This window comes from Helicoverpa zea, chromosome 18 (assembly GCF_022581195.2).
Source record: "Helicoverpa zea isolate HzStark_Cry1AcR chromosome 18, ilHelZeax1.1, whole genome shotgun sequence".
Classification (NCBI taxonomy): Eukaryota; Metazoa; Arthropoda; class Insecta; order Lepidoptera; family Noctuidae; genus Helicoverpa; species Helicoverpa zea.
This window is the reverse complement of record NC_061469.1, coordinates 6,045,330-6,058,784: the sequence shown is the minus strand read 5'-3', so window position 1 is coordinate 6,058,784 and position 13,455 is coordinate 6,045,330. Positions and strand designations below refer to the sequence as shown.

The 13,455-nt window shown below is 42.3% G+C and overlaps 1 protein-coding gene across 3 annotated transcripts; it reads left to right on the top strand.

Annotated features, from left to right (window-relative positions):
• Window positions 1–6,436: 6,436 nt before the first annotated feature.
• Window positions 6,437–13,043, top strand: LOC124638856 (mucin-19-like). Of its 3 annotated transcripts, none has more exons than XM_047175980.1 (3): window positions 6,437–6,605; window positions 6,921–10,095; window positions 10,141–13,043. In XM_047175980.1, exons 1-3 carry the CDS (start codon window positions 6,579–6,581, stop codon window positions 12,957–12,959), a joined length of 6,021 nt encoding a protein of 2,006 aa, XP_047031936.1. In that variant the 5' UTR covers window positions 6,437–6,578; the 3' UTR covers window positions 12,960–13,043. The 3 variants fall into 3 exon arrangements, with proteins under 3 accessions (XP_047031936.1, XP_047031937.1, XP_047031935.1); XM_047175981.1 differs by having other exon boundaries at window positions 6,921–10,320; window positions 10,366–13,043; XM_047175979.1 differs by having other exon boundaries at window positions 6,921–13,043.
• The last annotated feature ends 412 nt before the right edge of the window (window positions 13,044–13,455 follow it).

The window sequence follows — 13,455 nt, the reverse complement described above, 5'->3', positions numbered from 1 at the left end:
ATTATTTCCCCCATTATCGTTTGGTTTACAGCCTTCTTTGGCAGAAGTAATATGGTTTATGTGAATGTCAATAGTGGCAGATCTACCGTGGCGGGCACTGCGGGCTTGCCCACAATCCTAATTTACTTCGTCGCCACAATTATTCTTTTTATTAACACGCTTATATTAGCTTCACTTGTAACTATATATGTAAGAAAATCTTAGAATATTAATTTGACCCACTTCAAGGTCTTCAATTAGAATGAAATTTTGCACACGTTCTGAGTTTTGATGACAATACATAACTAGCGTGTTTTTTTAAGCTCCCCCATATACTATTCCTATGTTTTCCGTGTATAAACCATTATACTCCCTTATGTAATACCCCTATGTACTCCTTCATCTATCTGAATTTAACGAACGTGATTTTGTAACCACATCGAATGAATGTGCCAACAACCTTTATTGCAGGTTGGATTATTGGATAAGATTCTGATCGCCAGAAATCATATTGATTTTCTACTTCTTTCAGATCAATATTTAATTAAATACATGCTACACGTCATATGCATTAATTGAAACAAAACTTCATTTAACAATCTGTAATATTGGTCTGTATGTACATATGTTTACGAAAAAAGGACTATGCAGTTGGGATGAACTGCAGCACTAAACGCTAGACTATAAAAGCGTTAAGTTTTTGCAATAGCCACGCCGTTAAATATGGCTGACATTCTCCGATAATGTAATCAATAAAAAGCTTTTATACTTTATATCAATTAGGGTCTTAAAAGTTTGTGGTTGTAACTCTTTCAAGTTATTAAGTGACACATCAGCATGAACCGAACCGGAGCGAAGTTTAAATCGCACGAGCACATATTGGTCTACTTCAAAATCGATATAGTGACCTAGTGCTTTGTGAAAATGGCTCGTAAATACTTGAGGTTAGGCTGGCCTTTGAGTCCAAGTAATAGGGATCCAAGACACTAACTTTTGCCAAATAATCATGATGACATTCAGAGAAATATCGATTCGGGATAACACATATTTGGTCAAAAAAAGTAAACAGTCGTCTGTCACGTGTTTGAAGAAAATCCATACGTATCCAAAACATGTGAAGTGTTCAATTTAGTTTATTGATCATGCTTCCGAAGAAATTCATAATAACCATGTAGTAACATTCTAATACATAAGTAAACATTGATAGGAGATAAGCACTAAGCATTAGGTAACCGTAAATTCCCAGTGTTGTTTTCAAAAAAATTAACTTTACGCTCTTTCCCAACAATCAATGTGTTCTACAAATATTAGGCGAGATAAGATATTTCCCAGATTAACTGAACAAATACTTAAAATGGACACAATCCACTTGTAATATCAGACTGGGTAGCGACGCCGAAAGTCAAGCAGTTGGTTCATAATGTCAACTGAAATGTTATATATTTGTCAGTGGAAAATAACTAGGATTACATGTAATCACTTCTATGTAGTGGCTGACATGTTTTGTTGAAATTGTCTCTGTCACAACTGCTTCATCAAATAGTTGTATTCACAATATTCACATGATCAACTGGCTGATTCATTTTGCCGTTACTAGGAATTTAGCTAGCTGCGAATTTCTCTAGCTTTCAATTTGGTTGGATTAAAACTGGATGCAACTTGGTTTTGAGTCTAACTAGTTTTACTGCTAATACGTTTGTAGGATTTAAAATAATGGCTGTTTCCTGCGGTTCCTGTCGAATAAGCTATAATAATAAATATAAGTCTTTTAGGTCTTAAAAAAAACTATTCATTCAATGCTGTTAGGAATACCAGGTAGGTGGCAGATTATATCTTTGTTCTACCTACAGGTAGTCTAATATTGAAGAAGATACCTACCTGGTATTGAACGTGATGACCATAAGTGCTTCAGAAACGAGCTATTCAAAAGCCTCTCTGAATATAACTGTTTCTAGGAATGTTAAATGGAGCGTCATTCATAGAGAGACCAAATTCCTGTATCTGTTTTGTATGCTTTGCACGTGTGTACCCAGTATACTGCAGTTACAAACTAAAAAGCAGCTGCAGTTACGAAGTAAAATACAATTTTGATTGCAGTACAGTGGAAATGGAGCGGCTAATTGAATTGCTTCGTTAGGACAGCGTGTGTCGAGGATTTCCAGGACTTTTTCATAGATAATCTAATTTGTAACACTGTTTTTGTTACTTGGGAAATGGATTTTATTAGTCAGATTTTGATCTCATAGTTTTTGCTTACAAGGGGATAAAAGCAAGTTAAGCAACTAGTAATGTGCTATGTTTGTAGAGGAAACAAGTATATAAAAGGTATTTTATAGTGTACTGATTGCATGATGTATCTATTCATCAGTTTTGAAGACAGAACGGTAACTTTTGTGTTTAGATTATAATGTTTTAAATGCTTTTAAAAACACTTCGAGACGATAAATAGTAGACTGTAAGCCGTTTGTACCACATTTAATTCAAATCTGTTAAGTCGTTTAGTCTTAAAAGCGCAAGTAAAAAAATAAACTAACAAATGATTGATACAATAATGTGATCAAAATCTGGAGCGGACAAATCTTATCTGTAGAGAGAAATGTGATAAGAAGCAATTACTTAGTAACAGTGCTGACGCAAAGGGATTTAATAGCAACAGCATATTGCATGCAATAGGAGATCATTCCAAACGAACCTGATAGCACTTTGAAGGATTTGTTTGTGAGGATTGCTAGTGTAGTTTCCCAAAATAGAATTCTGGTGAAAAGCTAATACCAGGTCTCTATGCCTCCTGTGATAAAGTACTTTCCTTTAAGTAGGTTTGCATACATCACATGACATCGACAAACCTCTTTGGAGTTATGAGGCATTTTAGAATTTCGGTTTGAAAAAGGAATGCTTTCGGAATCTGTCTTGAGTCGTAATAAAAACAAATATTCAAAAAACGAACGTCACAAGAGAATGCTGTATTTCATGATAGGCACTTTAAGAACACAATAATTTACATACGCATTATACTCGTGTTTCGTTAAATAAATACGGTGTGATAATAGTGTATATTTAGCCCAAGCATATTCGTGTTGCTTTGTTTGTTGAAGCATAATGAGACTGCATGTACTCGTGGAAAAATGGTGATGGGAAATCAAGTGTGAATGGAAAGCGAGGAAACGAGTTCTGAACATACCATAGGTATACTATTTTAATAAAAGTTATTACCAATATTTGTAAATTCAAATATTCTAATGAATGTTCCGGGAAAAATATGCTACTCACTTTTTTTCTCCTCCAAAAAAATATAGTCTGTGGGCGGGGGTTACAGGTTTGTTTACGAGTTGAGTTACGGTTACCACAGAACTCGAAGGGCTCTAGAGTCAGTAAGAGTCTAACACTCCCTTTTTCTCCACACACACAGCAGAATATAATTTGATCGCCTACCCTATACATCTAACTAGACCTATGAGAAATATTTTTAACTAGGAACATCCAGTTTATGGAGTCTAGCAGTTCCTTACGGTCATTTAGTGAAGTTCCTTACGGTTATTGGACTCAGGTGCCACGAATGTACTCAACTATGAACAGTTCGCTTAAATATCACAAGTGAATTTTGACACAGTGAATTCACCAAAAGGAACTCTAAAATCCGAAGTTATTCACTATCGGCCTAAACACGTGATAAAAACGCATGTTGTTTATACATATATTATGTGCTGAAGATTGCTTACGTAGTACCATTTGAAATGTTTTTGATAGATCCAAAATGACACAGTTTCAGACAAAGCCGCTGCCTACCTGTTAACCTAGCATGATAGACAAACTTCATACTACAGTGAAACTTGCATTAAAACCTATAAGGTTGCAGTTATTAAGCGCCTACTCGGTTTTAAAGAGCACACAAAGTCCGATGCGCATTCCGGCGTCATATTTTTTTGTCGTAGGAATTTCTTCAGATATTAGTGAACATGGAAAGTTAAGTTACTTAGTAATTATTAAATAAGATGCCCGTTTCTCAAAAATAATTACAATGTTTGACCGGAGTGACATAAATGAGTAAATTTAAGATTTATCTATATAGGTAGGTACATAAAAGACCTACGAAGGAACATGATGGGTTGTAGTCAGTAAGAGTCTGACACTCCCTCACGCTACTAGTACTAACCCACAGCGGAAGAAGTCATTTCATGATTTCCTATAAAAAAGATGTGTCTATATATTTACCTACTTAATGCTTATTGTCATTGTATGTTATGATACTACTTCTTGCGTTAATGTTCTCTGTTTGCCCCTTGTTATTATAAAATGCATTTAGTAGATTAAAATTACTAATAATGTAATTATGTATTATATTATATTTTTATTATATTATATTATATTATAATATAATAAATATAATATAATATATATATAATATATATATATAATATATATAATATATAATATAATATAATATAATATAATATAATTATATTATATTATATATTATAAATAATGTAATTAAAATCCGAGAGCGACGTCATGGATAGAGCGAAGTGGAAAAGAAAAATAAGGAAAGCTGACCCCACCACCATGTGGGATACATAGCAGGAAAGAGAGAGAGAGAAAATTACAGCACGGTAACAAGATATGTCATCGTCTGGTTTTTCTAATAACTGTAGACAGAAAAGAGCATTTTATTGTTATCATAAAATGTGCAAGATATCATGCCATCTTTTTATTAGTATTGTACTACTTGTATTTAAACAGTTTTTTTGGAAGCCAACCATGCAAATAATGAATTATAAATTATCTTTCTAAAAACTTGGCCAATATTCAGAAATATTACTGTAACGGGATTCAATTCAGTAATATTGACAAATTCAATAGGGTTTTGCATTTCATATGTCGAATTATTTACATGGATTGAAAAGAAAAGGTTATATACGAATAATAAATATTAAAGATGATTGAAGATACTGTTATTTCGTTACATAACATATCTAGTAATTACAAACAATTGTAAATTCTGATATCATTGTTATTTGAATCTGTTTGAACCTTGGCATCAGAACATTGATACCGATACGAGCGTAGTTTACGAAGAATTCTACGCTAGTTTTTTAGAATTTTAATACCCAATTTCCGAGAGTCATTTGGCATACAATAGGCGAGGCATGCAAACAATGTAATCTCTGAGATAAGTTTGAAGACACTGGCAAATGCACGTGAGCTCGCCTCGTTACGTAATTTTCGTCCTAACTGACCCTGACAATGAGGGATTTAAAATGCTACCGAGATTTAGGACTATTATCCAATATTAAGCTTCAAGTAAATAGTTATTAAGCATTGAAATGCTATCGTTTACTTTAAGGGCCGGAGCACAAGTGGTGCAGCGAAAGTGCCCACTAATAATTATGAAGGTATCAAAAGTGTCTTCCTTGAAATTATATCTAAAATCAATTTGTTGTTAATGCCATAACGAGCATCAAAGCGAATTGCGAAAGTTATGTTAATGGATTTTAGACATTATTTAAAGACAGTCAGTGTCAATAATGGTTTGATAGTAAAAATCTGTCATCATCATCTTAAACACATTATTTTATTTTTTTCTTCCTTTGATTTACTTTCCTAAGTCTTCTGCTAACTTGACGCTGTTTTAGATTATTGCTCTTTCATAGAAATGAATGAGAAGCACCGTATCGTAACCTGGATAGGATATAATACAGACTATTTTTATCCAGGAGCTTTATATCTTTATCAAATAGTTCCTTTGGTAAAACTTTTTTCTAAACGTCTTTAGAAGTAGTGATACCGTATCTATCTAGTGAGCCTTTGTGCTTGGATGTAGGTAGTTCCTAATCACCAAATATAATCTCATCAGGAAGCTAAAGGTCTTTGTTTATTACTTACCTTACCTTAATCTCAGTAAAGAAGGCGGTTTAACATCAGAAGCCTATAGAACGTTTAAGCATTGGGATTTTGTAAGTGGAAAACCCAGTGCGTACCTAGTAATCTGAAGTATAAATAAATTATGCCTCCTTTATTATGAAGATAATATTTTGCTGGAGTATGCTGTGCATCAAAATATTTGTTAGGTATGTGAACGACAATAATACTTCTGTAGAAGTTGAATTCTCTAACTTGAAAACCAAAATCTATCGCAAAGATACTGTAAAGACTGCACCGGATGTGTCATACGTCGTATATTTGACATACCTGATTATTTCTAAGCCTATTTCCGTTCTGATTGTTACGTTTTTATTAACAAACATCCGCTTGTTTGATTACAACATTTAATTAAGACTTTCTTTACAGCATTGGTGAGATTAGACAATTATCTTAAATAATTAAATTATAAGAGATGTTGGTTCTGAGTCAGACTTTGCGAAAACATTGTGTTTGCCCAAGTCTTAGCTACGTATCAGTTATATCAGCAGGAGCCATTATCTTCGTTATCTTCGCTAATTACTCTGCTAAGTATAAAAGGAGAGGACTAAAACATCTAAACAAATTTTAACGAACGAGCTCATACGAAACACAAGTTACACATACATTGAAGTGTGAAACGAACGAATTTCGCGTTAAATGAAAGTTAATAATAACACAAAAATAAACAACACCTGTTCAAAATGAGGATCATTTATTTACTTCTCCTTGTGAGTATTCGATATAGATTTTAGATAAAGCTTTTCATTATATGAGAATTTTTTACTCAAAGCATATTTTTGTAAAGCCAAATTGTTTATATTAAATAAATATAACAATCAATATGCAATTATAGACGAACTTGATCTTTTTTATATAAATTCCTTTTATTATTGTTCTCATGTAGTGACTTGTCTTTTTTGAGAGTAAAACATTTATTTACTTAGTAAGTCGATTATATTTTTTAACTAACGTGCCAATAAGTTCGATGTTGAATTGAATGGTTTTTAGTGGTTATTTACTATTTTTGTATTTAAATTTTTCAGGTGTCCTTGTTTTGTCTGGTGAGCGCGAAATATTTGCCAGATGAAAATGCTTCAAGCATTTTGCTAAGGCAGCGAAGATCTGCATCAGATGAATCAAATACTTCGACAGAAGAAACTGAAGAAGACAACACCAATGAGAACGATGACGATTCATGGGAGCGCAAACAAGTCGAAGAGCAGTTAAAACTTCAAGAGAAAAGAGATAAAGCAGAACGAAAACGATTAGAAAAAGAACGGAAATTGCAAGAAAAACAAGAAGAGCAGCAACGTAAACTTCAGGAAAAATTGGCAAAAGAAGAACTTAAGCGACAGGAAGAAGAAATTAAAAGGCAAGAAAAATTGGCAAAGGAAGAGCTTAAACGCCAAGAACAGGAAATAAAGAGACAAGAAAAATTGGCAAAAGAAGAGCGTAAGCGTCAGGAGCAAGAATTAAAAAGACAAGAAAAACTAGCCAAAGAGGAGCGTAAACGACAGGAACAAGAGCTAAAGTTACAAGAAAAACTTGCAGAAGAAGAACGCAAACGTGAAGAAGAAGTCCAAGAACAGCTAGAAGATATTCAAAAGAAAGCTGAGGAAGACACAAAACCAGTGATTGACAACTCTGTGGAGTCGACAGAAGAAAATGACCAAACGGATTTGGAAGATATTTGGAAAAGTTATGTGTATTCCAAGTACGGTTTATCTGCTAACAGCAGCGAATTGGAAAAAGATGCTGCAATCAACAGATATATCGTAGATGAACTTGGTGTTAATGTTAATAGTACTAAAGCCGAATACCGCCAAGCCGTTTTACAACTGGTACAAAATAGATTATTAAATAACTCGGCTTTACAAGACGGTTTCCATAGCTACCTGGTCAGTCATGTAAATGCTGTATATATCCAGCGGCTAAGTGCAGAATTAGAAACTAAGATAGCTGAATTAGATAATGATACAGCACTCCTGCAAAATATAAGTTTACCTTGGGTAACTCAGGCGAAGCAATCTATAGAACAAAAGAGAACAATTCTCCAAACTGTTGTTCAATTTTTATCTAATGTTTTACCTAGTTGGATAACTGGAGGACAAGCCTCTTCACCTAGTGCTAATGTTCCAAATGCAGGCTCATCTGCTGCTACCGTTTCTGGTTCATCTTCTTCTACCGCTGCTGTTGCCCAAGGATCTACTTCCACTAATGATGTATCCGGGAATGCTTTAGGTACAAGTGCTTCTACAGGTAACAGTGTTTCGGTAAATGATATTTCTGCTCCCTCCGTACCCGCTGCCTCTGACGCTAGCACCTCAGTAGCTGGCTCATCTGCACCCGCTGCCTCTGATGCCAGTGCCTCAGCAGCTGGCTCATCTGCCCCCGCTGCCTCTGACGCTAGCGCCTCAGTAGCTGGCTCATCTGGACCCGCTGCCTCTGACGCTAGCGTCTCAGTAGCTGGCTCATCTGGACCCGCTGCCTCTGACGCTAGCGCCTCAGTAGCTGGCTCATCTGGACCCGCTGCCTCTGACGCTAGCGCCTCAGTAGCTGGCTCATCCGCCCCCGCTGCCTCTGACGCTAGCGCCTCAGTAGCTGGCTCATCTGCCCCCACTGCTTCTGACGCTAGCGCCTCAGTAGCTGGCTCATCTGGACCCGCTGTCTCTGATGCCAGTGCCTCAGTAGCTGGCTCATCTGGACCCGCTGCCTCTGATGCCAGTGCCTCAGTAGCTGGCTCATCTGCCCCCGCTGCTTCTGACGCTAGCGCCTCAGTAGCTGGCTCATCTGGACCCGCTGCCTCTGATGCCAGTGCCTCAGTAGCTGGCTCATCTGCCCCCGCTGCCTCTGACGCTAGCGCCTCAGTAGCTGGCTCATCTGCCCCCGCTGCCTCTGACGCTAGCGCCTCAGTAGCTGGCTCATCTGCCCCCGCTGCCTCTGACGCTAGCGCCTCAGTAGCTGGCTCATCTGGACCTGCTGCCTCTGACGCTAGCGCCTCAGTAGCTGGCTCATCTGCCCCCGCTGCCTCTGACGCTAGCGCCTCAGTAGCTGGCTCATCTGCCCCCGCTGCCTCTGATGCTAGTGCCTCAGTAGCTGGCTCATCTGGCCCCGCTGCCTCTGACGCTAGCGCCTCAGTAGCTGGCTCATCTGCCCTCGCTGCCTCTGATGCTAGTGCCTCAGTAGCTGGCTCATCTGCCCCCACTGCCTCTGATGCTAGTGCCTCAGTAGCTGGCTCATCTGCCCCCGCTGGCGCTGACGCTAGCGTCTCAGTAGCTGGCTCATCTGCCCCCGCTGCCTCTGATGCTAGAGCCTCAGTAGCTGGCTCATCTGCCCCCACTGGCGCTGACGCTAGCGCCTCAGTAGCTGGCTCATCTGCCCCCGCTGCCGCTGACGCTAGCGCCTCAGTAGCTGGCTCATCTGCCCCCGCTGGCGCTGACGCTAGCGCCTCAGTAGCTGGTTCATCTGCCCCCGCTGCCTCTGACGCTAGCGCCTCAGTAGCTGACTCATCTGCACCTGCAGCTGCTGTTGCAAGCAACTCTGTATCTGTTTCATCTGGACCCGCCGCCGCAGATGCTAGCATCTCAGGAGATGCTCAGTCAGCCCAAGCCTCCACTGATGCTGTCAACGCAGTAGTTGTTCCAGCCGCTGCTGACGCATCCAACTCAGTAGTTGTTGCATCTGAACCTGCCGCCGCTGACGCGTCCAACAACGTCCAAGTAGTTGTTGTTTCTGAGCCCGCCGCTGCTGATGCTTCGAGCTCAGTAGTTGTTGTTTCTGAGCCCGCCGCTACTGATGCTTCGAGCTCAGTAGCTGTCGCATCTGAACCCGCCGCTGCTGATGCATCAAGCTCAGTAGTTGTTGCATCTGAACCCGCCGCTGCTGACACATCGAGCTCAGTAGTTGTTGCATCTGAACCCGTTGCCGCAGATGGTTCAAACTCAGTAGTTGTTGCATCTGAACCCGCCGCTGCTGACGCATCGAGCTCAGTAGCTGTCGCTTCTGAACCCGCCGCCGCTGATGGTTCAAACTCAGTAGTTGTTGCATCTGAACCCGCCGCTGCTGACGCATCGAGCTCAGTAGTGGTTGCATCTGAACCCGCCGCTGCTGACGCATCGAGCTCAGTAGATGTTGCATCTGAACCCGCCGCTGCTGACACATCGAGCTCAGTAGTTGTTGCATCTGAACCCTCCGCTGCTGATGCATCTAGCTCAGTAGTTGTCGTTTCTGAACCCGTTGCCACAGATGGTTCAAACTCAGTAGTTGTTGCATCTGAACCCGCAGCTGCTGACGCATCGAGCTCAGTAGCTGTCGCTTCTGAACCCGCCGCTGCTGACGCATCGAGCTCAGTAGCTGTCGCTTCTGAACCCGCCGCCGCTGACGGTTCAAACTCGGTAGTTGTTGCATCTGAACCCGCCCCTGCTGATGCATCTAGCTCAGTAGTTGTCGCATCTGAACCCGCCGCTGCTGATGCATCTAGCTCAGTAGTTGTTGCATCTGAACCCGCCCCTGCTGATGCATCTAGCTCAGTAGTTGTCGCTTCTGAACCCGTTGCGGCAGATGGTTCAAACTCAGTAGTTGTTGCATCTGCACCCGTTGCCGCTGATGCATCAAGCTCAGTAGTTGTTGTATCTGAACCCGCCCCTGCTGATGCATCGAGATCAGTAGCTGTCGCTTCTGAACCCGCCGCCTCTGACGCATCGAGCTCAGTAGTTGTTGCATCTGAACCCGCCCCTGCTGATGCATCGAGCTCAGTTGCTGTCGCTTCTGAACCCGCTGCCGCTGACGGTTCAAACTCAGTAGTTGTTGCATCTGAACCCGCCTCTGCTGATGCATCAAGCTCAGTAGTTGTTGCATCTGAACCCGCCCCTGCTGATGCGTCAAGCTCAGTAGTTGTTGCATCTGAACCTGCCCCTGCTGATGCGTCAAGCTCAGTAGTTGTTGCATCTGAACCCGCCGCTGCTGACGCATCGAGCTCAGTAGCTGTCGCTTCTGAACCCGCCGCTGCTGACGCATCGAGCTCAGTAGCTGTCGCTTCTGAACCCGCCGCTGCTGACGCATCGAGCTCAGTAGCTGTCGCTTCTGAACCCGCCGCCACTGACGGTTCAAACTCAGTAGTTGTTGTATCTGAACCCGCCCCTGCTGATGCATCGAGCTCAGTAGCTGTCGCTTCTGAACCCGCCGCCGCTGACGCATCGAGCTCAGTAGTTGTTGCATCTGAACCCGCCCCTGCTGATGCATCTAGCTCAGTAGTTGTCGCTTCTGAACCCGTTGCCGCAGATGGTTCAAACTCAGTAGTTGTTGCATCTGAACCCGTTGCCGCTGATGTATCAAGCTCAGTAGTTGTTGCATCTGAACCCGCCGCTGCTGACGCATCGAGCTCAGTAGCTGTCGCTTCTGAACCCGCCACTGCTGACGCATCGAGCTCAGTAGCTGTCACTTCTGAACCCGCCGCCACTGACGGTTCAAACTCAGTAGTTGTTGTATCTGAACCCGCCCCTGCTGATGCATCGAGCTCAGTAGCTGTCGCTTCTGAACCCGCCGCCGCTGACGCATCGAGCTCAGTAGTTGTTGCATCTGAACCCGCCCCTGCTGATGCATCTAGCTCAGTAGTTGTCGCTTCTGAACCCGTTGCCGCAGATGGTTCAAACTCAGTAGTTGTTGCATCTGAACCCGTTGCCGCTGATGCATCAAGCTCAGTAGTTGTTGCATCTGAACCCGCCGCTGCTGATGCATCGAGCTCAGTAATTGTTGTATCTGAACCCGCCCCTGCTGATGCATCGAGCTCAGTAGCTGTCGCTTCTGAACCCACCGCCGCTGACGCATCAAACTCGATTGTTGTTGCATCTGAACCCGCCCCTGCTGATGCGTCAAGCTCAGTAGTTGTTGCATCTGAACCCGCCGCTGCTGATGCGTCAAGCTCAGTAGTTGTTGCATCTGAACCCGCCCCTGCTGATGCGTCAAGCTCAGTAGTTGTTGCATCTGAACCCGCCGCTGCTGACGCATCGAGCTCAGTAGCTGTCGCTTCTGAACCCGCCGCTGCTGACGCATCGAGCTCAGTAGCTGTCGCTTCTGAACCCGCCGCTGCTGACGGTTCAAACTCAGTAGTTGTTGCATCTGAACCCGCCCCTGCTGATGCATCTAGCTCAGTAGTTGTCGCTTCTGAACCCGCCGCTGCTGATGCATCTAGCTCAGTAGTTGTTGCATCTGAACCCGCCGCTGCTGATGCATCGAGCTCAGTAGCTGTCGCATCTGAACCCGCCGCCGCCGCTGATGCATCCAGCTCAGTAGTTGTTGCATCTGAGCCCGCCGCTGCTGACGCATCGAGCTCAGTAGCTGTCGCTTCTGAACCCGCCGCTGCTGACACATCGAGCTCAGTAGCTGTCGCTTCTGAACCCGCCGCCGCTGACGGTTCAAACTCAGTAGTTGTTGCATCTGAACCCGCCCCTGCTGATGCATCTAGCTCAGTAGTTGTCGCTTCTGAACCCGTTGCTGCAGATGGTTCAAACTCAGTAGTTGTTGCATCTGAACCCGTTGCCGCTGATGCATCAAGCTCAGTAGTTGTTGCATCTGAACCCGCCGCTGCTGATGCATCGAGCTCAGTAGTTGTCGCTTCTGAGCCCGCCGCTGCTGACGCAGCACCCCTTGATGCAAGCGCTTCCTTAGATGTTCCTCTTGAACCCGTTTCTACTGATGCCGCAGCAACTGACGCCTCGTCCGCTGGTGTATCAGTAGACGCTTCATCTGTCACAGTACCCATTGACGCTAATGCTTCGGTAGCCGCTCCTTCTGATGTCGTTGGCCCAGTTGACGCATCTGCTGTTGTAGTTTCGACTGATGCAGTCCCTGCTGTAGAAACCGTGACTGATGCAGATCCCACTAACGTTGCTGGGGCACCTGTCACTGAGGCAGCAGTAAATGTTAACTCTGAACCAGCTGTTGATGCCGTAAACACAGTAACTCCTCAAGTTGCACAGGAGAATACCAACACGCCTATTGTACCTAAATCATTAAATGGGGAGGAGTTATATCCAGTCCCCTTTGAAGCCGGTGCGTCTTTATTGGAAGTAACAACACAGTAATGAGGAATTGTATTATATTTGTATAATGTTATAATAAGAATCGATGTTTCATGTTTATTTAATTAAATAAGGTCTGGCATTTTACTCTATGGTTTTTATTTATTATTTAACTAGCTTTTGCCCGCGACTTTGTTCGCGTGGAATAGTGACTTCCGGCAGATTTTTGGTTTTACCCACATAGTTCCCGATCTCGCGGGATTTTTGAGAAGTTCCCGCTCCCGCAGGATGAATTAAAACAATAACATGAACCGAACACGTGTAATGACACCATTGCGCGATTAACGCCATCTATCTACGGAGCATAGGAACAGCTCGACATTTGACCAATAGATGGCACTGTATGTCCGTAATAAATTTTATTTTTTATTTTTATTTTTTGTAATAAAAACTATCCTATGTCCTTTCTCAAGTTTCAAACTATGTCTGTACCAAATTTCACACAAATCGGTTCAGTAGTTTAGGCGTGAAGAAAAGACAGACAGACAGACAGAAAGAC

Excerpts from the sequence above, each read along its gene's own strand:
- LOC124638856 (XM_047175979.1), top strand. The coding sequence starts at position 6,579 with ATGAGGATCATTTATTTACTTCTCCTT. Across the intron at positions 6,606-6,920 it reads TCATTTATTTACTTCTCCTT|GTGTCCTTGTTTTGTCTGGT; the intron begins GTGAGTATTCGA and ends TAAATTTTTCAG.